Source organism: Cydia fagiglandana, chromosome 18, assembly GCF_963556715.1.
Source record: "Cydia fagiglandana chromosome 18, ilCydFagi1.1, whole genome shotgun sequence".
Taxonomy (NCBI): Eukaryota; Metazoa; Arthropoda; class Insecta; order Lepidoptera; family Tortricidae; genus Cydia; species Cydia fagiglandana.
In genome coordinates, this window is record NC_085949.1 from 17,470,319 (window position 1) to 17,494,618 (window position 24,300).

General features: G+C 40.3%; 2 protein-coding genes and 1 long non-coding RNA gene across 4 annotated transcripts in view; all 3 read right to left on the reverse strand.

The window, feature by feature from the left end:
• The window catches only part of LOC134673468 (uncharacterized), a 105,285-nt gene that overhangs the window by 64,829 nt on the left and 16,156 nt on the right, over positions 1 to 24,300 (reverse strand). The window lies entirely within an intron of this gene.
• On the reverse strand, positions 3,564 to 24,183 carry LOC134673462 (retinol dehydrogenase 13-like). Of its 2 annotated transcripts, none has more exons than XM_063531457.1 (8): positions 24,038 to 24,183; positions 15,859 to 15,937; positions 15,032 to 15,158; positions 12,899 to 13,035; positions 5,483 to 5,639; positions 4,998 to 5,166; positions 4,355 to 4,559; positions 3,564 to 3,737 (listed from the first exon to the last, which is right to left on the reverse strand). In XM_063531457.1, the coding sequence occupies exons 2-8, from the start codon at positions 15,930 to 15,932 to the stop codon at positions 3,608 to 3,610; spliced, it is 999 nt and encodes a 332-aa protein (XP_063387527.1). In that variant the 5' UTR covers positions 15,933 to 15,937; positions 24,038 to 24,183; the 3' UTR covers positions 3,564 to 3,607. The 2 variants fall into 2 exon arrangements, with proteins under 2 accessions (XP_063387527.1, XP_063387528.1); XM_063531458.1 differs by having other exon boundaries at positions 15,859 to 15,934; positions 24,038 to 24,159.
• On the reverse strand, positions 16,623 to 24,031 carry LOC134673458 (patj homolog). Its single transcript, XM_063531448.1, has 2 exons — positions 17,532 to 24,031; positions 16,623 to 17,110 (listed from the first exon to the last, which is right to left on the reverse strand). Exon 1 carries the CDS (start codon positions 23,846 to 23,848, stop codon positions 21,866 to 21,868), a length of 1,983 nt encoding a protein of 660 aa, XP_063387518.1. The 5' UTR covers positions 23,849 to 24,031; the 3' UTR covers positions 16,623 to 17,110; positions 17,532 to 21,865.

Sequence of the window (24,300 nt, forward strand, 5' to 3'; positions counted from 1 at the left end):
GGTTGACGTTTTTGAGGGGTTTTTAATTTTGTTAACATACATTATATTTATGTCCGTCTACATGACTGGATTGGGCATGAGTGGTGGGGATAACTGACAGAACGGGATAGTCATATGTATCTTTCAGTAGGAGTAGCAGCGAAAGCGCTATTATTGTTTGTCCTTGTCACAGTCTCACATTTTATTTGTTCCCCACCTTTTTTTTAGTATTGATAATGGTGGGCAACAAATGAATTCGACCAATCACAGTGTCGCATTTGCGTATGTTTTGTCCCTCACGGAGGCACGCGTATACCACTTCTACAGGATGCTACTTCTATGGTCTACACCAAGTCTACACATCAGCGCGAACTTTAGAAAATATTCAGACATTCCTCCCACTTTGCTCTCTGATAGATTATTGCTAATATGTCCCGTGATAGAGTCGGACCAGGCTAAGTTTTCATGCCTGCTACGTCACGTGGAGCTTTTAGCCCTCATTAGCGCGAGCGTTTTTTCAACGAGGGTTAAAAAAGCGCTTGAATCCGTCCGCACGCTAAATTCGATTTAACGTCCAACGCTTAAATTAAATTAAATTAAATTAAATAATTATTTATTTCAGAAATTAAATTTCCATAATATATTAGTAGCTTATTATTATTACTCTTAACCTATGTTAGTGACTACCTATGTTATGTACTTTATTTAGATTTAATAGACATGTAGGCTACTCCAGTACTCCCAGAAAGCGCCATCAATCCTGTCTGCTACAGTGGCTAGGAGACTGTTGGCGCTGCCGCGTACGCGCCGCACCAGCGACGCCACCCGCTTGCGCATGATGGCGTGGAAGCCGTCGGTGCGCGCCTCCGCGAACATACCGCTAGCGCTGCAATAGCGCGGCAGCCCCAACAGCATCCTAAAAGCGTTATTATATTGGACGCGTAGGGCGCTGTAAGTTTTTTGAGTAAAGTTGATCCATAGGCTGCAGGTGTAAAATGACTGGCAGTACGCCTTAAAAAGGGTGATTTTAACGTTGCTAGTACACCTTGCGAACCTACGAATCAACATATTACTTCTTACTGCCAGCGCCCTACGCTCCCTTTCCACGTCTACGTCATCTTTTAGCGATGCGGTTACCCAGTGTCCCAAGTACTTAAATTCTCTTACTACTTTAAGAGGAGTGCCATTCAGTCTCACTGGAGGTAACATTTGGTCGTCTAATTGGACTGTTCTTCCCCTGAAAACCAGCAGCTCGCTTTTAGAGACATTGTACTTGAGACCCTGGGCCTCCGCATACCGCTCACAAACACCTACTAGTGTCCTAAGGGCGTCGATCGATGGGCTCAGCAACACCATGTCGTCCGCGTAACTGATGTTATTTACGAACGTTCCATTTATTGAACATCCGACCATAGTGTTGCTGAGCTCCTCGATCAGCCGATTGACATATAGGCTGAAGAGTCTGGGCGACGTAAGCCCCCCCTGCCTGACCCCGCACTCCAACCTATACTCATCGGATAGCGAGCCCGCCCACTTAACGACATTAGTTTGGTGGCCATACCAAAACCTGAACAGTTCCACCAATTCCCCGGGTAAAGACGTCTCCTCGTACAGTTTCTGCCAAAGTCTGTTATAGGACACCAAATCGAAGGCTTTTGAGAGATCAAGAAAACACGCAAAAACTGGTGTTTTCCTGTCTGAGTAATATCGGACAGTGTGCTTAAGACAAAGGACTGCCGTCTCGGTGGATAAGCCCGGCCGAAATCCAAATTGTGCGTCATGAAGCACCGTGTGCTTTTCCAACTGTTTGTCAAGCACACTGTCCAACACCTTTGCTACAATCGTAGCCAACGAAATGGGCCTATAATTTTTAATGTCCGAGGTGTCTCCTGTACGGTTTTTGATAATTGGTACTACCACGGTTCTCATCATGTCGCTCGGTATATAAGTATGGCTGACACAGAAGCTGAAGAACATGGCGAGTACTCTAGGTAAGTGTACCCCTGCATGCTGCAGGTGCTCAATGCTAAGGGAGTCGTGTCCTGGTGACTTTCCTCGCGTCATGTTCTTCACCACCGATGCCACCTCCTTAGCTGTGATTCTCACCAGCGGCCCCGAAGGCACACACCTCGTTGGAGGTGAGCCCCCGCAGGGCCCCAAGGGAGACTCAACCTTGAAGTGCTTCTGAAACAAATCAGCTATCTCCTTAGGCTCGCTAACACCCTCTACACTCACAGGGAGGCCCGCCCTCGGTCTCAATTTATTGGTTTGCTTCCAGAAATTTTTAAAATTTTTATTAAAGTCTAAAATCCAACAACGCTCGATAAAAAGCGCCACCGCCATCGTGTGAACAAAATATACAATACATGTTTCCAGTTGTGTAATTCAAACGCTTTTTTAACGCGGGTTGAAAAAGCGCTCGTGACAATGAGGGCTTAGGGATATGTATAATTACATTTTCTTACTGCCAAGTTTGTGTCAAACGCTTTTTTAACGCGGGTTGAAAAAGCGCTCGTGACAATGAGGGCTTAGGGATATGTATAATTACATTTTTTTACTGCCAAGTTTGTGTCAAACGCTTTTTTAACGCGGGTTGAAAAAGCGCTCGTGACAATGAGGGCTTAGGGATATGTATAATTACATTTTCTTACTGCCAAGTTTGTGTCAAACGCTTTTTTAACGCGGGTTGAAAAAGCGCTCGTGACAATGAGGGCTTAGGGATATGTATAATTACATTTTCTTACTGCCAAGTTTGTGCAAAGTTAGCGTGGTCAAATTATTTGAGGATAACATCTTCGTCTGGCATTATTGGTACGCTAGACTATACTCGTACTTAAATAAAAGTAAACAAATAATTTGTACATTTTCGGGTAGTTATACAAAACCACCTGGATCAGTCACTGAACGACCTGACTTTAACCTACATTATGATCATGTAATGTTTTCATCTATCTTCAACTGGCTTAAGAAGCCATTTGAGGGTAGATTTTGATTACTTTTTTTTTAAATACCTAAAGATACAGAGTATATAGTCCAGCGTAATTGCTGTTTGGCAGCATGTCCCGCAAAGATTTCCTTAGGGTTTATAAATAGAAATAAATATACAATTATAAATATTTATTGTAATTAAATAAAAACATCAACTCTAACTATTTACTACTCTAATTTATTGTAAATGCACAAAATGCTTAAAGTGGTATGTTCTAACCCTTCTTTCAATACACTACTTTTCTATATCTAACATATCACTAAAACTGATTGTTAGATTTTTGGACAACTTAAACTTTTAAGACATATAAATGCCTTTAAAGAAATCTGTGTTATCCTCTAGCCGCCCAGAGACCTATAAAAAGGTCTCCTGTTCCATTCCAATTTGAATCTTATGTTTGACACATCAAAATTGCATTTTCCTTGGCAAGTTTTGCAGTCTGGGCGGCTAGAGGTTGAGTCCAAGTACAGCTTGGCAAAAATGAGTAGAAATTAAAAAGTGGCAACAATGTAGTGTCGTCCCTTTCAATCCAACAAATGTAAGAAAATGGGACAACACTACAGTGTTGCCACTTTTTAATTTCTACTCTTTTTCGCCAAGCTGTAAAGTTCCGTTTGCACACCATCTCCCCTATAAACTCTACGCGGCAGCAGTCTTGAGTTGCGTGCGATATTCGGCCAGCCGCGTCCACTTCTCGCTGACGCGCCACAACCATGCCGCCAGCTCGAAGTCCTGAGCTTCCTTTGACGGCTCCGTAGGTTTCATGTCACTGAAATTGGGAACGAGAATTAGTATAAACTTATTAGATCCGTTTAAAATAACTCTACAATGACTTGGCAGCGGCAAAGTGTGGAGCAGCGCCAAGGGCGTCGCCATCTGATATGGGGAGGGGGGCAGTCGACATGGCCCATGGCCAAGGGGAGGGGGAGGGGCATACATTTAGTTACAAATTATAATATATTCTCTATTTCCTTCTCTCTCTTGGCGAGACGCCCATGAGCAGCGCCACGACGTTTGGCTAGACAGCGTGAGATTGGTGTCTCTTATGAATCTTATGATAAGCTAGGTAAATATTCCTCCGCTGGTTTAACCACGTCCGGGTCTACCGCGACCATCTTGGGGCTTTTCGTAGAACAGCGGATAGATGACGAAGCGGTTGATGCTCGTTGACACCGCTAGATGGCGTATGTTGTTTATCATAAGCAACTTACACAAAATATTCTCCCGCAGTTTTAGCCACGTCCGGATCCAAAGCCGCGTGCATTACGGCTTGAGCTGCCATCTTAGGGCTCTTCATGACGGGCCAGGACAATGGGTAGATGACGAAGCGGTTGATGCTCGTTGACACCGCTAGATGGCGTCTGTTGTTTATCATAAGCAACTTACACAAAATATTCTCCCGCAGTTTTAGCCACATCCGGATCTAAAGCCGCGTGCATCACAGATTGAGCTGCCATCTTGGGGCTCTTCATGACGGGCCAGAACAGCGGGTAGATGACGAAGCGGGTGATGCTCTTTGACACCGCTAGGTGGCGCGAGAGGTTCGTGTCGCTTAGGCCGGGGTCTACGGCTGCCACGGTAATGTTTGCGTCTGAAATTATACAATAAATATTAAAATTGATACACACAGTTTTTTTATTATAGCCTCATTTATTCCTTAATACATTAAAAAATAAGTACTTACATAACAATTCGTAGATAATTTCACGTGCAAATATAGTCTAGACCTACAATTAATTTTGACAGTAAGAAAATTAAATATTTATGTAATCTATTTCATTAATACGTTTTTTTTAAATTATTTTTATTCAATATATGTCATGCAGTTTAATTAAATTATTTATGTAGAATTCGAGTTTGCATTAAGGACCTCTCTTCGAGTGAAGCCCTCTATAACCTATTATAAGTGTATACATATTATATGTTCATTCATTCACGGGGGTGAAATGGAGCTTGAAAGGGAATACAGGAATACTAAAAGTGGGGAGGAAAAGCGGTCGAAGTCTCAGGCATAAGGTTAGTTTATTACCTAAAGTCTTCCTAGCCAGTTCTCTGGCGAACAGCACATTCGCCAGCTTGCTCTGATTGTAAGCGGCCGCTGCGTCGTATTTCTTGGCGAAGTTGAGGTCTTCTTTATTAATGTGGCCCTTGTAGTGTGCGCCGCTGGATAGAATTATGACTCGACTGGGGGCGGAAGCCTGCAAAATACATAAGGAATTAAAAAACAGTCTAAAAAATCATAATTGTGGTATGAAAAAACCATCAAAATAAGCTGTTAAATGAATTGCCACGATACAGAGAATTAATTTTTAAGCGTGCTTGTTTCTTCTCACTCAGAGCGGATGCCGTAATTTCGACAGTAACCGATCTAAATAAAAAAAAAACAATGCCTTTTAACAAATTAGGGTCTAAGCCCGAAAGGTCACCTGAGTCCTACTATAGGTATAATAGCGGAGTGCTGAGGGTATTTTTTAAGCCACAAGAAAGACTGAGAAACACTGCTGTATACTATACCTTGAGCGTGTCCAGTAATAGGTTGGTCAGTAAGAAGTGTCCTAAGTGGTTGACGCCGAACTGCGTCTCGAAGCCGTCAGCTGTGACGCCTTGTGGCGGTTCCATGACGCCTGCGTTGTTCACTAGGACGTGTAGATGAGGCTCCTCTTCTTTGAACCTGGAACCATGCCAAAGTTTTGAGGGTCTAGTGCTTTCATGCATTGTGAATGTGACATACCGTTGTTTCTATTGGAGTATAGACTAGTTCAAAAAAAGCGGCCAAGTGCGAGTCGGACTCGCCCATGAAGGGTTCCGTAGCAGCAAGTCTTCTTCTTCTTCTTCTTCCTGCCCTTAGTCCCAACTTCATTTGGGGTCGGGCCTTCTTGTGCGTTTGCGCCAGGCCGGTCTGTCCTGGGTTGTCAACAATGGGATATTCTGAGTTTTTAGGTCCCTTTCGACAGTGTACCACCAAGTGGCGGGCGGTCTGCCTCTGCCTCTTGATCGCTGCGTGCTAATGTTCAGCACTGTTTTTACGGAGTAGCTATCGTCTCGCCTCATGACGTGCCCGTACCATCTTAGTCGCCCCTCCTTGACCTTCTCGGCTATTGGTGCAACTTTGAAGGAACCTCTTACATATTCGTTTCGTACTTTATCCAAGCGCGTCACGCCTCCTGCCCAGCGGAGCATTTTCATCTCTGCTGTGTGTAGCTTTTGTTCGTGCTTCTTCAAAGTTGCCCAGCATTCGGAACCGTATGTCATGGTAGGTCTGACGGCCGCCTTATATACTTTTCCCTTAGTTTTTATTGGCACTTTTCTATCACACAGAACGCCGGACAGCGTTCTCCATTTAAGCCAAGCCGTATTAACTCGATGGTCCACATCTCGATCGATTTTTGAGTCATCTGTTAGCATAGAGCCGAGGTATTCAAAACGCGAAACTTTTGGGATTTTATTGCCGTCCACTACAAGATTGCAGCCAACCTCCTCAGTTCCTCCGAAGTCGCATTCCATAAACTCCGTTTTGGTGCGGCTCACTCGTAGACCATGTTTTTCGATTTCAGCTACCCATCCGTCTAAAACTTTTTGGAGCTCTGATGCGTTGTTCTCCACCAGCACTATGTCGTCTGCATACATTAAACTCCATGGGATCTCTTTTTGGATGTTTCTTGTGATGTAATCCATACACAGGTTAAATAATAATGGGCTCAGAGCTGATCCCTGATGAACTCCTACTTCGACTTTAAACGGGTGGGTTATACCAGCGGTGCTACGGATCTGGGTGGTGACATCCTGATACATGTTTCGGATCAAGTCAATGTAAACTTCAGGCACTTTCTGCGATCGGAGCGACTGCCATACCAGCTTTCTCGGTACCCTATCGAATGCCTTTTCGAGGTCTATGAAGACCATATACAGATTTTCCTCATTTATTTTATATTTGTCCATAAGTATTCTTAAAGTCTGTATAGCCTCTATGGTAGATCTTCCTGCAGTAAAGCCGAACTGGTTTTCTGTGGTTTTAGCAATCGCTGTTATCCGTGCTCCAATTGGGTAGGTAAAGTTTTTTGAAGATAGGCAAATTATATTTTTTCCCGATAGTATTCATTATAGCGATCACGGAAATGCAGCTCTTATATTTTTATATCATTTTATTGATTAAATATAATTTTTTAAATGATCGATATGACGTTTGTGAGGTGAAATGGCAGACTCGAATAATTAATTCCTTTGCGCGCAGTATGGCCGAGATAGAAAAAAAATCGATGTCAACTGTCAGTGTCATTCTTGGAAAATAACTTGCAAATAATTGGAAAATAATGGTCGGACGAAACATTTGTGTTTTCTTGTAATTGGATGTCGGTGTGATTTCTAGAATAAGTATTTTTAACGTCCCTAGCACGATCAACACGGATATTTTGATAATGATAACGATTGCTTTCGACTACTTGGCACTGCTTCTTGGAGAACATTTTCATTAACGCCTTCACCACGACTCTTGGACTGCTACACGAATCATTTTGGATCTCAGTATCAACACAATAGATGGAGACGATCCCGGAAACGTTCGAATGGAAATAGAATATTACAGAGATGAACTCAAAAGTGCGTCGTACCGTCTTGTAGGAAGTACAGACGTTACTTTCCAAATTCAGCGTATTTGAGCACACCAAAGTGTTTAACAGCGATTCGGTGCCAAACTTTGAAGATATATTGGCCAAAATGGTAACTTATACGTTTGTGAGGACTATATAAACGTGATTGTTGTATTATACATACATAATGATTAAGATTGTAATAGTCTTATAACTAGGTCGTTATTGGCTATTATATATGGGCTCGGCAAGGTGTTCACAATATCTGAACACGCACGCCCTGATAATAGAGGCGTGTTCAGATATTTATGAGCACCCTAGCTGCACCAATATATCTGATGGCGACTGTACTTTAGAAAACTTATAATATAAATCCAAAATAATATAATATAAATCCAGTAAATTTCGTTTCGTTTTATTTTATAAATCCACAAATTATTATCCTTAAGCATTAACATTACAACAGTATATAGGATCACGCTGTGTGGCGTGCCCTTGAAGAGAGTTGAAAGGTTCAAATATGGTCAATATGGATAGGTATGTCTGTAGGGTAAATGTGCTTCACGTTGGGGCCTGTTTACATATTGATTAGTGTTGATTGCGGGTTTAATACATTTGCCACTATACACAAGTAGCAAGTGTATCAACTCGCAAAAATACTACATTTTTGCTTCCATTGAGGTATACTTAGTAAGGACTACCTATTCTCAAATTATGTGAGGAAATAAAACAAATTCAATTTAGTAAAGCGTATTTAATAGGGGTAAAAAGTGACGCGAATACAATTAAAAAAACAACGCATATTCTTAGTTTATATTAAATGTAGATGGCTTTTTAGTTTTCACTTGGTCACAGAAATACGCTAAAAACCACTTTCAGAGTAGGTGTTTCTTGCGTTTTGGCTGTCCTTCCACAGCATGAGCATGTCGTAAGTCCTGTTGTATTTGTCCCTGGACTTAGCAGGAAGCTAGTTATTCATTATTAAGTTTGCTTCTGCTTTCAAATGAGGCGGTGTGCCGTCTATTCCAGGTCGTTTTCGTCACTTGAACTCATTTTGTTTATTACGAGTATTAAAATAACAAGCGGTAACTTATTGAGTATTGCACAACGAATAAACTTTGCCGCCTTTTATTTGCATATTTTTTAAAATTATATTACCATAGATACTAAGCATACGGTACGCGCATGCGTCAATCCGCGCGCACCGCGCAGCGCCCTTTCGCGGTGCTAAAGCGGTATCCAGACGGGACTGATCAAATCGGTCGATTTGATCAGAAATGAAATTGGCGTCAATCTCCAATTTTAGATTTATGGTGATATTAGAGCCATTTAAATTGAAAAAATGCCCCATAACGAAAATACTAGCCTCACAAATTGGTGTTCTTGTGTCCGCACCTCATTTTATCGGTCATTATCGGCGGTTGAATTCGGCGAGCCAAATTGGCGTTTGCGTCCGTACGTCCCGATTCGATCGGGCAATTTAATCAGATTGGCGAAAAATTGACTAATCTGGATACGCCTTAAGCAACATCGAGTTCACGATAATTTGACATATAGTAATAATAGATTTTTAGCATAAGGGGTCATCCATTAATTACGTCACACGTTTAGGGGGAGGGAGGGGGTCAAGAAAATGTGACATATTGTGACATGGGGGAGGGGGGAGACACAAACTTTGTGACGTCACTTTAACTTCATCAGTAACCGAAAATTTATTTAAATTATTTAGTCTCTGTACATTTAAATAACAAGTTTTTAAAACGAAAATAGTTTTTAATCGTTTAATATTCTTTCCTAAGCAGTTTTGGGTTATAAAATTAATAATATTTATATCGTCAAAAATATTTTGATAAAATATTAATAATACTTAGGTACTTACTTAATTCGATTTGGCGTTTTCGTAGAAAAAATGTGACGTCACACTAGGGGGGAGGGGTTTGCCAAATGTGACCAAGTGTGACAAGGGGGGGGGAGGGGTCAAAAAACCTAGAAATTGGTGTGACGTAATTAATGGATGACCCCTAAGTTGCATTTCATAAAACTTAACCCAAATCATTTGTACATTTTCAAGTCAAAGATAAAGACATGTTGGTTTTAAAATTTTAATAAGTATAGACCATAACATTGTCATGATCTTGTAACATTGTTAAAATAAGGGAGTCTCCCATTTTCATTTTATTGCATTTTTTACAAAATGTCTTTAGATTGTCGGGATATCTTGGTCCTAATTCGATTGCTCTTTTTTATGGAAATAATTATATCCTTCAGATTCACAGGATGCTCGGGGCTTAGCCGAATAACGCTGCAAGGAAGTATGTCATGGCTCAATGGTTCTAATTAGCCATCAGTATAATACCGCCAATGAATGTTTACATCCACCTGAAAATAAGAACAACATTCATAAAATGAGGATAACCACACAAAACTAACAGATGGTTGAAATTGTTAGAAAAAATTAGACCGATTTCTTGTTTACGAACTTAACAGCTCATGGCAATTTAATAATAAAAATCAAAACACAAGTGAAGAAAGTTTTATGTACCTATGTATTTCACGGATACGTACTCCTGTACGGCCATTGCTCCTCTAATTCAACGGCATTGTGCTTATCACTGTTATGATAATAATTTCAAATTTGTAGAATCTGCTCGCAATCTCGCATGAACTCGCTTATTTTTCTTGCAAAACTCTGTCCAAGGGTCAGGGCAGGGGCCGTCGTGTAAGGGTGGGGAAGAAAACGTTGTCCAATAATTATGCAGTGCCAAGTTATCGAAAGTAAATTCAATCTTTGTCCAAATACGCGCAGATGTCGTGGGGAATCAGAAGTCCGTGGGTCTTGCTGAGGTCGTCGAAAATCTCAATGATAACATTAATAGCAGTTCGCAAGGTAACATGAGGCTTGTCCGTTATTTTTCGGGAATGAGAGCTAAGTGACACTGACAGTTGACATCGTTTTTTTCTATCTCGTCCCATTTACTGCGCGCAAAGGAATTACTCGGAAAACTGCCATTCCATCTCACAAACGTCATATCGATCATTTAAAAAATTATATTTAATCAATAAAATGAAATAAAAATAAAAGAACTGCATTTCCGTGATCGCTATAATGAATACTATCGGAAAAAAATATAATTTGACTATCTTCAAAAAACTTTACCTACCCAATTACTCGTTCCCACAGCTTTAGGGTGTGCGATGTTAACTTTATACCCCTGTAGTTGTTACAATTAGCGACGTCGCCTTTATTTTTGTATATGGGACAAAGATAGCTCCTGCGCCAAGAGTGTGGTATTTGTCGCTGTATTAAAATCCTATTGAAGAGATCTGTGAGCCAGGGTAGTGAATCCTCTCCCAATATTTTCCAGATGTCAGCCGGCACGTTATCAGGTCCAACGGATTTGTGGTACTTCATTTGGCGTAACGCGAGTTTTATTTCTGTTGGTGATATACAGTCTATAGGTCCCTCAGAAGGTGGTAGCTCTGGTAGTGGCTCACTAGCATACTCTTCATTAAGGAGTGTTTCATAATATTGTTTCCATCTACGGTTTATTGATGCGTTTTCTGTCAGTAATCTACCTTGATCGTCTTTTATATATTTATTGCACTTGATATCCAGTGATGATTTGTGACGTTGTTTAGCAATTTTGAATATGGTAGTTTCATCCGGGGCGCTTTCAAATTTCTCATAGAACTTTTGGTTAGACATTGCTCTTGTTTGCGCGACTGCAGCTTTTGTTATGGTTTTCAACGTTTTGTAACCCTCTCGGTCTTCCTCTAGTCCAGATTTTTGCCATAGTTTAAACGCGTCGCGCTTAGCATTGATTAATTCTTTGATATCGCTATTCCACCATGTAGTGTCTTTTGCCATAGCAAGGCGGCCTTTAGATACGCCCAGTATCTTTCTTGCGTTTTCCTGGCAATACGTTTCGAAATCTGTCCACTTTTCGTGCGCCGGCTTTTCTTTGTCATCAATATCTTGGTTTAAATAGGTTTTTATGCGGTCGATGAAATGGTTACCCTTGGCACTGTGTATGTTCTTCCATTTTATTCGCTCGCTTTTGTCTACGTGGGTCCTAACCGGTTTCGGAAGTTGCATGACTGCTACTAATAGTCTGTGCTGCGCTGTTAGAGCTTCCCCTGGGATGACTTTGCAATCGCGGTACCATTTTAGCATCGATTTTGGGGAAATCATGTAATCAATTTGTGTTGCTGCCCTTCCGCTCTTATAAGTAATAAGATGTTCCTCCTTTTTCTTAAAACATGTGTTAATGATTTTATAGTTAAATTTAGTAGCAAAATTCAGAATATCTATTCCTTCTTGGTTCTGTTTTCCGTACCCGTACCCGCCATGTGCGTCCCGATGTGCATCACTTCTGGCTCCCACATGCCCATTTAAATCGCCTCCGATATGAATAGGCTCTTCCACTGGTACATTGAGCACAATCTCGTCAAACTCTTCCCAGAAGGCCTCCTTTTCCTTAGATGTGCATCCGGTCTGTGGAGCATATGCCGAGACTACATTTAGGGCCGGCTGATTATCCATCGCTAATTTTACTGCAATAAGGCGATCGCTTTTTCGCTCTACACTGATTATTCTTTGCTTGAGGTTTTTATCGAGCGCTATTGCCACTCCGTTGCGTTTTGTTTCAGTTCCATGGTAGACGGTTTATGACGATAAAAAAAAACTACTTACTACTTAGATCTCGTTCAAACCAATTTTCGGTGGAAGTTTGCATGGTAATGTACATCATATATTTTTTTTTTAGTTTTATCATTCTCTTATTTTAGAAGTTACAGTGGGGGGGGGGGGGGGAGGGAATACACATTTTACCATTTTGGAAGTGTCTCTCGCGCAAACTATTCAGTTTAGAAAAAAATGATATTAGAAACCTCAATATTATTTTTGGAGACCTATCCATAGACAACCCCACACGTATGGGTTTGATGAAAAATTTTTTTTTTGTGTTTCAGTTCTAAGTATGGGGGCCCCAAAAATTTATTGTTTTTTTTCTATTTTTGTGTGAAAATCTTAATGCGGTTCACAGAATAGGTACATCTACTTACCAAGTTTCAACAGTATAGCTCTTATAGTTTCGGAAAAAAGTGGCTCTGTCATACGGACGGACGGACGGACAGACAGACAGACATGACGAATCTATAAGGGTTCCGTTTTTTGCCATTTGGCTACGGAACCCTAAAAAGGTGTTTAAGTATAGTATGACTTTTGCAAGGGTAATTTGATTCTGTGTGACTGAGTCTGTGTGGAAAGAAAATAGTCATAGAATGTATTGGTTGCTTTCCTTATATTCCACGACTCTTCTCTTTCCGCACAGACTCTACTAACCTTTTAACGAACTCGGCGATGGAAGCGAGCGAGGCGAGGTCGCACGGCCGGCAGTACACGTACTTGTTCCCCGTCTCTAGGACGATCTCGCGTCGCGCCGTCTCGCACTTCTCCATGTCGCGGCATGCCATAAATACCTGGGGATAATAAACACTGACTTTAGAAAATATACGTGATGCTTTTACCCCCCTCTCCTTCCTTCCTTCCCTCGGAGACTTTCTTTCAAGATTAACTCGAGAAACTGTGATCGGTGCGATCCTGGAGACTAATCGGATCCAGCAGATCCCGGAAGTCTTGTTATTTTCTGTGTTAATGAACATCTATTTCGGTTTGTAAAAAGGGAAATTTTCTTAACATTTTGACCGCCATAGTCGGCTGTGGCCGTCATCGGAAAGTTTTGCCAAGGACGCCAACGACGGCTATATACACCGTGAAATTTTAGTGGTTGTTTTCCCGCAACGAAATGATTCTGCTATCGATATACAGTCGATGTGTAATTTTTTTTTAAATAATGTTAAGAAATGCCAGATTTATAAATGTGTCGAACGAAACTCGAAAGTGACCTAACACCAGTAGTAGCACTGCAGTGGTATCTACCTAATTCTTTTGAGTGAATGAAACAAAATAACCTAAAAAGTCGTTCCAATTATTTTTCCTTCACACATTTTACGTGCAGTTAGCTTGCAGATCCTTAAAAGTAAACATAACAAGTTAAGATCAAGCTTTTAATGATCAAAAACTTAAACAAACACTTAAACTTCCCGATACCGCAATAATTGTTCGAACTGCAATCCGCCACGTTCAATACACAATCTGGCACGTTTAATTTGATTTTGTTTCAATGATATTAGTGTGTCTCTGTCACGTCTAATAACATCGAAAGCGTCAGTTATTGCCACTATTAACGCTTCTCGATTTTCGTATTCCCGCTGGTACACTAGGCGCTTTAGCTCAGACCACAAATAAAAGTCCAACGGAGTAAGGTCCGGGCTTCTCGCTGGCCAAGGCACGGGCCCAGCACGCCCAATCCAGCGGAGGGGAAACACGGCATCAAGGTGGGCTCGTGCTGGCGTTTGAAACTGCCCGTGGTTAAACAGCCGCTGTGTTGCGGCGACAATTGTTCGTCCGTGTGGAACTTGGGGGTTTAAAATCCCCCGAAGACGCAGCGACTGTAAATGGTCCGGTTCCGCGTAAAGTCGCCGGGCGGCGTGGGAGTCGTAGTTAGCCCTAGCGTACAGCTGCACCATCGCGACGTACTCTAAATTAGAATATTCGTAATGTCGATCCATTTTACTAGAAATAGCAGTGATGACATTGACAGGATCTTATCACATTAGTTTCATAAGCGAAGAGGATGTAATTATTCGATTTACCAAAGTTGACACAAAGTAATGGCAAGATCAAACTAATAAAAAGGTTTTATTTCAACTGTTTATCGTGAAGGAACCTTGGAGGATATAACCAATGGAGACGCCATGTCTAAAATTTTCGGTACAAAATAGTCTGCCGTTTTTTGCGGGGGAGGGGAACATCAAATGTATAGGTACGTCATGTCAGATAAACGTCAGTCCATACATATGGTTGACATGAGGTTGACCATTGGCCGCCTATTTTCGACAGAGGGGAACGCCTGTTAATGGCGGCTCCATTGTTAATTACTCCGAGTGAAGGAACAGTCTAAGTAGGTAAATTTTAATTTTGTTGTCAAACAGTAAAGCACTCTAGCCTGTTACACAGTTTAAAAAAGTAACATATGCTTGTTTATTTGTTTATCTGTTTACAATATCGGGAACTGTCGTCGACTTGCAGTTTTAGTGTGTTACTATTGTTTTTCGCTTGTTCGAGTTTAGGTTATTTTTTTGTAATTTTTTTTTTCGGAAAACAATTTATTTATAAGTTTGTCTATCATAATTCGAAAGTACTACCGATAGCAAATCGCCCTGCCGCGGGAAAACAACCACTAAAATTTCACGGTGTATAGCCGACAGCTTCGCCAATGCAATAGGGACTTACGCGGGACTCCGTTACGTAACGTAACTTACGTTCAATTTCGCTTAAATAATCTCGATCGCCTGGCGTCCGAGGCACGGCATATTCCTTGACGGTCTGGCGTTCAAAAGGTTAATAAGTTACTTTAGCGCCCCTCCTGGCGAAGTCCCAGACGGTGGCCTCTCCGATGCCGGTGTTGGCGCCGGTCACGATTACAGTCTTGTTCTCCGCTCGCACCTCTTTGTTGAAAGCTGGTCCGCTGTGTCGGTCTCTGATAAACAACAATAGGGCTCAGTTTTTATTGACTTAGTTTAGCTTTGTACATACAAGCAACTGGGGACGGACGGCCGGAGAAGAGAAATAGGATATCGCTGATTTGATGAAGCTCTAAAAGATCTGTCTACTCTCGGAGTACCCAATAGGCGCCAAATTGCTTAGAATAAGGCAAAGTGGCGTCCTTTGGTGTCGGAGGCAAAGATTTTGGGTCACTTTGAGCCAGTGAAGCAAGTAGGTAAGTTCAAATTTGTGATTGAATCAGAATGCCCCTACGGATATATTTATTAAAATCAAAGAAAATAGAGTCACTGTCAAAGTAAATTATGTAGCTACTGTAAATTTACTGCCATCTTTCGATAGAACATAAAACTGTTAGAACGCCATTTGACTTTGATCCTTATTCTTACTTGACTTTGATCCTTATCCTTATTCCTACTATAGGCCAAAGGTATGGTGCAATCTTTTCGAGCGATGGTGCCATAACCTTCACCCTACTCTCGAGTAGATGGCGTTAATATTAATATTTAACAAGTTAACACATATCAGTGAAAGAATAATGATCAAAGTCAAATGGCGTTCCAACAGTTTTAATAGTCTGTCGAAAGATGGCAGTAAATGTACTGTAGCAACATAATTTACCATGATGGTAACTCTCTATTTCAAATTCTCTTTGTTAAAATGGTTGAGGGTGTTACTTGAAGATGCAGACGGCGCCAGCGGTAGCAGCGACGGCGCTGAGCACCGTCACCGGGAGGTTGGGCACCCACATGGCTGCTGCAACAAGAGGAAAATAATAATGTACAGTCGCCATCAGATATATCGGAGCGGCCAAGATGTTCACAAATATCTGAGTGCGCCTCTATTGTCAGAGCGTTACAGTGCGTGTTCAGATATTGTGAACACCTTGGCCGCTCCGATATATCAGATGGCGACTGTACCTATGTGATAATTAATCGGGTCGGTTGATTGATGTAAATGTATAAAAACGATTTTTACTCACCTTTAAAATAAAGGCACAAGTGCGCTGAAAAAAAGATCCTGTAGAGAACGTCCAATCCACATGAAACCCCACTATACCCCTTGGCGGACTTGAGAGCTTAACTTACGTAAAAACAATGCTACATTTGTTTAATTTCGACTTCGCCAAAATTGCATGATTTTGCCATGGATGGCGGGACGCTATTACCTATAATTATAGATACGAGTAGAAGAATAGTGTAACGATTAGGACCGCATCAGCTCGGAAAAACTAGCTTTATTCACTGAATCAATGTTCTTTGCTTCAAACCAAACTTTGTTTATCGTGCCTAATGCCTTGCAACAGTGTAGCAAAACCTCGCAATGCCCAAGATTCCACTGCTGAATTGTGGAATCTTGTTTGCATTGCTTAGCGTTCTGTCTAAAATATCGACAACAACATTGCCGTGGGGTTAAAAGGGTAAAAAAAACAAGAGCGTCATTTTACCTGTATAATTATAATTTTTGTTATTCATACCTGGTGTAAGGCTAACATTGTGGTGTCCTGCACTAGTCAGTGCCAAGCTAACGATACTTATGTTACATCTCACTGGTACATTTAAAATTAGTACAAATTAACTTATGTTAAGTAAGTATAATTATTAATTAATAAAGTTTCACCAATAGTTAGGTAAATATGCAGAGATAGGTACTTCAACCGAAGCGACACCTGTTGTCAAAAGTTGACGTTTGACAGTATCCACTTACCACAAAATACATGCCGCCGGACTGCGCCATCTACTTTAGCTAGAGTCAGACCACAAACAGTCTGCAGCGGATTTGATAGCCCTCGCAGTGCAAGTGTCATTAATGCGTCATAATTTCATAGAAGTTTGACGTTTAAAATAACACTTTCACTGCGTGGGCTATCAAATCCGCTGCAGACTATTCTTGGTCTGACTTTATCAAACGTGGGACATTTCCTTAAGGCTCCTCTTCACGTTTGGCCAACGCCAACGCCAACGAGGGACGCAGCCATGCGGTAGAATGAGATAAATAAATAAATAAAATAAATAAATATTAGGGGACATCTTACACAGATCAACCTAGCCCCAAACTAAGCAAAGCTTGTACTATGGCTGCTAGGCGACGATATACATACTTATATAGATAAATACATACTTATATACATAGAAAACACCCATGACTCAGGAACAAATATTAGTGTTCATCACACAAATAAATGCCCTTACTGGGATTCGAACCCAGGACCATCGGCTTAGCAGACAGGGTCACTATCCACTAGGCCAGACCGGTCGTCGAGATAGCAATATCACTTGCTCCCTCTAACGCATAAATGCGTCCCTCGTTGGCGTTGGTATTGGCCCAACGTGAAGAGGGGCCTTTAGACTTTACAAACAAGTCTTTGCAAATAGTAAGAAATGTGTTTGCTTTTTATTTTGAAGAGTTATTATTTCCTTCTTCAAAAATAAAAAAAATATATAAACAAATACTTACCCACTAACAATTGAAGACATGTATTTTAAACAAATTAAAAAAAATAAACGCTTTAAACTTTGATTGACATCTTAGAAGGTAGTAACTGCGGACTTAATTGCATTTTACATGTTCCTGGTGAAACTTTAATTAACAAAGCAGATTATGTTATAGCAGTAGACATATTCGTAGGAACCATCAAGTTGCCTATAGGGGTTACCTCGACTATTACAATTATTCAGGTTATATAAAATACTCAGTCTGATAAAAGGAAGATTTGGGATGTGGTAATGACATAACAAAACAGGCAAGCTATGTAACAGCGATTTTGCTAGAGGATTTTAAAATTTTAGGGGTTCTTTCATATTTGGAAATTGTTAGAACAGCAGTGTAAACAAATGTAGTAGCAAATTTAGACAGCTGATGTAGATAGTTTCGTATACTCGTATTCCTAGGCTATATAAAATTTGACAAACCTGTGACACGTAACGTAAAGCTACGTACAGCGCCATCTACTTCAGCTGCCAAACTTGTTTCCACAATGTTTTGTATTGATTAACGCCTCTTACTAACTATTCCTTTGTATATTTTGCTGAGATATATTAGGAATATAATTATAGATGGCGCCAGTATTCTAGAAAAATCATCTTTGTATAATTTAGCATTAAATTTATACTATTCTGCCAGGTGCATATTTAATATTTATGTTTGTGATTACATTTAACATTGTGTAATTTTAAGTTTCAGCGTTCATTTGGTGCTCTTTAAGCTACTTGTATTAAAATAATTTTTGCCCCAAAAACAGCATAATATTTACATTTTGGGAACACCCCTTAAGTCAGTTGATTTTTCTCAGAACAGTTGCTTTTGACAAGATTTTAATGTTTATTGGTTAAGCAAGAAAGTAACTTCGCACTATATGGTTAGTTGTTTTGAATCGTTGTTATTTATTTTATACATTACAAAAGATATTCATTGTAAGATTATAACTAGTAAAAATGAGACAAAAGCTATGTTATAGTACATATTGACTAAAGTGAAATTAATTAATACAATAAAATTGTCAGTTTGCTTAACAAGTCTAAATATTGAAAGCACACATATAAGTTTAAGAATAGGTATATCCATGTATCGTTTGCGTTTGTTGTCAAATAAATGATATATGTGTAAACAATTCTTTTGTTTGTTGTTTGATATGCCAAAACCTTTTATTTTAGAATCATCATAGAAACATCCTAAAACATATGTTCAATTTAATAATTTAGGAATAGAACTTTAGTAGAAGTAGTAGTAGGTAATAAAAATTATGTGTGTGTGGTTGTTATGAAACTTAATTTATGAATAATAACTCCTTGTATGTGTGCATTCTGTTTTATTAAAAGATTCACTTACATATACAATATAAATACTATAGTTATAGAGATCTGTAAGTACTCAAACAATACTAAGAAAGTTAAATCAACAGGCATAAATGAGTATAATTATAAAATTATAGTAAAATTTACGTATAAGGTATGAATGAAAATGTAAAGCTTTTCGGAATTCTTTTTATACACTGAAAACCAGATCTTAGATATAAATAAATTACGTATACGCGACTCTATTGTCAAAGCCAGAAGCCTGTGTTTTGGCTTATAACAAATAAATAAGGTTCACTGATGGTCAGATATAAAGGAGAAACCAAGAAGTATTTTTTTAACATGCATTGTTACGCCTCTACAATAAAGGCATCTTCAAATATTTTTGAGTGCCTTGGCCTTTCCGATATCTGATCGTGACAATACTATTTGCATTTAGTTATCAAACTAAGTATACTATACGACCGTGTCTCTTGATTATTTCAGTCAGTGTCAGTACAAAAATATACTGAGGTTGACTGAAGTAGCGTGACAAATACGAACGTTTCCGAGAAAATACGATGGAAAACAATTATGCACTACTTATGTAATAACTAATTTTGTTTAGCTTTACATTCTCAAAAAAATAAATGCCTACACACACACCTACTGTTAGAAGGTAAGTACATAAAAAGCCCGAACAATTATTTAGGGCGCCAAAGTAAATAGTTTACAAATATGTAACATCCATATCACATTGTGCTCTCTAGTGTTTCGTGCACCTCTTACTCTGTATTTTAACAATTTATGCACTATCAACAAAATAGAACCCTAGAATATCATGGAAACGCAAAGTACTTCAAAAAGCTTAATTCAGCAGTAGAACAGAAGTTGCTACGCGGGCGAGGTGTTCAAAGTGATGTTGGCGCGATTTTATTGTTGAGAGAATAAGAGCGTGTCAAGGTAATTTTGAACACCTCGCCCGCTTAGCAACTTCTGCTACTGACTGTACGCATGGGAGTCATGGGTCGGAGGCAGGAGGCAGCTATCTGTTAGAGAGAGAAAGTAATATATATATATGTATTACCCTTTCACTCTAGCAGATATCCTATTGCTCTTAAAGGAGTGCCAGTAGTAGGGCTTAACTGATAAGTAACAGATACTTTCTCATTTTAAGATTCTTTGGGGCAATTGCGCCTTACCTGGCAACAACCTAGGTTAAAGACTAGGCTTCTAGGCTTGGCGGTGGAAGGGCCTCTTAATACGGTTGTTGCTAGGGTATGCGCATTTGACGATTTGACCCTAAACTCCCTATGGTATTTGCCCCAATGACTTTAACATATGTCGAAGACCCAAGGTTCTATTCTGCTGAGCCTACATTTATATACTTTAACAAATATAACAAAATGCAAATAATAAATATAATTGTATTTTACATATGTAAGTATGTTTCAGATCAATAAGGCAAGAATTTAACTGTCATGGCAAGAATAAGCGCGTGCCAATTTCAAAAGCAAAACTAAAATTATAAATCCACAGATCTTGTATGTCTGTTGAAATTCATATTATTTTACATTTAAAATGCTGAGATAGTCCATCTCTTTCATGAGATACAAAGTCACTGTTAAACTCACAATAATACATTTTAAAAACTCAATTCTCATTCAAATCCACAAGATAATGAAGTTTAAAACTGATATTTATATTATTTACATAAAATTCGTATTTATATAATTGCTCCCTTAGTTTAATATCTACACATTTGTGATTACTGTTTACAACCTAAGTTTGCTAGAAAATCTAATAGTTGTCCAATAGAGGTACTGCCATATAATTTACTTTATATTTTTACTTAGATCCTGAAGGCAGTGCAGAAGGCCTAAACTAGTAAACAAATGCAGTCCTACACGTCTCTAAGTGAGCCCATACATTCACAACTGCTTGCAGGTGCCTGATTTCATCAAAAATGAACTTTGTGATCTTGTCGTAGAGTTCATTTTGCATTAGGAAAATTTTATACGTATAGCTAAGTTTTCGTAAGTGCATTTTTGATTGTTACATTCTAGGCACCTTATAATGAGGACTTTAAAGTTCATTTTTCAACGACCGAGGCCCCTGCAGAAATAAAAGGTTAGTTACCTTAAGATTCTGTGCATTACAAAATTTTCGTGAACTTACGACGATAAAATATATCTAGTAAAGCGTAAATTATTATTGTATCATAGAGTTGAGCTGTCCTTGCTGTCGATAGACGAAGTACAGATGTAGTGCATAGCTATTTTCCATCATATTTTCACGGAAACTTACGAACGTGTCTTGCTATTACAGTCAGTCTCGGTACAAAAAGTACTATCGTTGACTGAACTAGCATGACCAATATAAACGTTTCCGAGAAAATATGATGGGAAACAATTATGAAATACATCTGTATTGACTAGTCTTACAGACTGCAATGCCTTGCGGCCTGCATATACGGCGAGTTTTTGAATGAGTGTAATTTTAGGCTGTTACTGATGGTCGTGTGAAGTTAATATAATTTAGGCATTGTATTTATCAAGCTTATCATTCATTTTTAGTCTGTAAAGAATTCAGTTAAGACTGTTAAGAGCAATGAATATGGGTAAAATTTGCATGGCAACAATCTTTACCCTAAAGTTTGACCGATAGAGAATGCCTTTACATCAATATTGTAACTGTATATTTTTACTATGCAATTATATTCAAAGATTTCTACACAAAATATTGGAAACAATAAGTAGATTTTCATCACTTTTTCCGTTTACGTTTTAGGACCACCAGTATGCCTTTGTAGTTTTTTTACAGACAAGCGCCCCTGTATGTTAATCTCAATTAAGCGTAAGATTGATATGACTTCAACTTGACTAGTACTGGTTTAATCACAGAGTAAAGATTAACTTGGTTTGACAGTGTTTAGAGTGCTTGTGCTTTTAGATTTCGAGTTTTCATGAGGCGGCATTGGACGTGCTATGCCAACTTTGACTACGCCGCGCGGAGCGCCTTTTAGAGCCTGCACGGCTTGGTCTAAAGTCGCATTTTTAATGCTAGCCCCATTTACAGACATGACTCTATCCCCTGGCGATATCTCTCCATTTTTCTCAGCTACGCCACCAGGAACTAAACTCCTGACAACAATTACTGTCCCTTGTGGATCTATTGGGTCCTGGTAATCTAATATAGAGAAGCCTAGACCCTGGTCTCCTTTGACAAGCTCTACAATGTCCTCTTTGCTTTGCCACATGGCTAGTCCGGATACACACTCTAAAGAGCGGGATTTCTTGGAGAGTCCGGAGTGGTTAGTGAGAGTTGCAGTGCTTGATGTGTTGATTGAGGTATCTGACTGAGCTTTGATGAGACTAGTAAGGTTGTTGAGACTGCCTGATATTATTTTTCTAGCTTCAAATGCTTCGCGGTCAGATGCTAAGTTTATAACGGACCGAGGACCACTTTCAGGGCGCGCTACAACCAGCCTAACGCGGTCTGGCAATTGTTTGAGGATATTTACGACTTCCGTATGTGTCAGACCGTGTAGTCTGTATTCGTTTGCTTCTAAAAGCTCGTCTCCAGCCGTTAGAGTCCCTTGCTGTCCAACAGGGCCCTCTGGAAGCACAGATCTGATATAGTGATGCGGCCGGACCTCCTGGCCGCCTTCTACATCTACAGTACCTTCTAGACTGATCCCCAAGGCACCAAGCTTGTTCACTTCAGCAACCAAAATGGACTTTTCTGGGCCAATTTCTTCTGACCACCGTTTCTTAATTTCTTCCTTATCTACAGCTAGTATCTCATCTAATCTCTTATCAAGTTCCTCTTGAGATGGTTCAATCACTTCAGTATCAACAATTTCTAATACACTGGAATCTATAGTACTGTTGGAGTCCTGCTCTGGTTCTATTTTAGTAGTACTGTCGTCTTGGGAAGGCACGGGGAACCAGGAGAGGGTGGTTGTGGAGGGTGATGGTGATGGAGGACGCTCCTCATTAAATATTGCTAGCTGCAAGTGCTCAAACTTTGGACCTCTTAAATACCGCTCTAACACTAAGTGCACTGAAATACCTGTGTTTCTTAAAATGTCCACAGCCTGAGGGTTGCTCTTATCTGCTAAAGATATTCCATCTACTTCTATTATTCTATCATTCAACTTAATTTGTCCACTTTGCTCAGCACTGCTTCCTTCTATGATGCTCTTCACAAAGATACCAGATAGTTCTTCCTTCTCACATACGTAACCGGCTACTGTGATCCCTAAACCATAGACGTTTTTGTTTAAATCTACATGAACTATTTCTACCTCGGGCAAGTTAGGCAATTCCACAGGTACAGTAATAGTAATTGTTGGAGACACCGCAACAACAGGTTGTTCCTGGATTTCTTGTGGGATGTCGCCGAGTACGCTCACAACCGCCGTAACGTTTTCAACTCCATTCTGCCCATTGACATATTCGCCGTAGCACTGGGAGAGGTCGTAGATGGCCGCGTAGCCGCTCTCGACGAGGTGGCGGTCGAGCTGGTCGGGGTCGGCGAGGATCTTGGTGGGCACGAGCGCCGTCCCGGGCAGCGGGGCGCGGAGGGCGACGGCGGGGTCTGCCGGGCGAGCTACCAGCAGCCGGACGGTGGCGCCGGCCTGGCGTAGCACGGACGCGACTTGCTCCGATGTAAACCCTCGCAGGTTCACCGAACCCACTTGCAGCACGTGGTCCCCGCTCTGAAGCCTCCCGTCCTTATCGGCCGCTCCGCCAGGCACCACAAACTTGATAACTACCCCTGTACTCCTCCCGCCGACTAAGTTGAACCCCAGCCCGTTGCCGTCGTTCGTAAGCTCGACCACCTCCACTAGCGCCCACTCAGTACTCAGCACCATCTCCGCTCTCACCATCGGCACTCCCGAAGACCCGACGTTACGTGATGCGCCGCCCGAGCGCCGCGCCGAGGTTATGCGTCCCCGACGACCACATGGCACCCGTGCTTATCACACAAAATATACGCGCAACCACCGAAATGTTAACGTGAAACGTGATTAAAGTATTTTCTTGTAAATTATAGTATAAAAATGACATTTACATACTTGCTGAAACGGAGACAGCGAAAATGTGGCCAGCTCGAAGCAGGTGTGTCCAGTGAATAATTAAAATAGTGAAACAAAATGTCAAAACAAACTGACTAAATTATGAAATGTTATGTAAATACTCAAAAATTACGTTACTGCATAACCAGATATCTGCAATTTTAACTTAAGAATCTAAAGAATGTCAAAACAATAAAATTTGTCTCAATTATGCGGTATAAACAAATTTGATTATCTTGCAGCAACAATAACACTGTCTTAAA

What these genes read in the sequence shown, in the direction of transcription:
- LOC134673462 (XM_063531457.1), bottom strand. Translation starts at nt 15,932, where the DNA reads ATGTGGGTGCCCAACCTCCCGGTGACGGTGCTCAGCGCCGTCGCTGCT. An exon ending in GGCGCCGTCTGCATCTTCAA is followed by an intron (nt 15,159 to 15,858) that starts GTAACACCCTCA and finishes GTTGTTTATCAG; the next exon opens with AGACCGACACAGCGGACCAG. An exon ending in ACTGGCTAGGAAGACTTTAG is followed by an intron (nt 4,560 to 4,997) that starts GTAATAAACTAA and finishes GTATAATTTCAG; the next exon opens with ACGCAAACATTACCGTGGCA.
- LOC134673458 (XM_063531448.1), bottom strand. Translation starts at nt 23,848, where the DNA reads ATGGTGAGAGCGGAGATGGTGCTGAGTACTGAGTGGGCGCTAGTGGAG.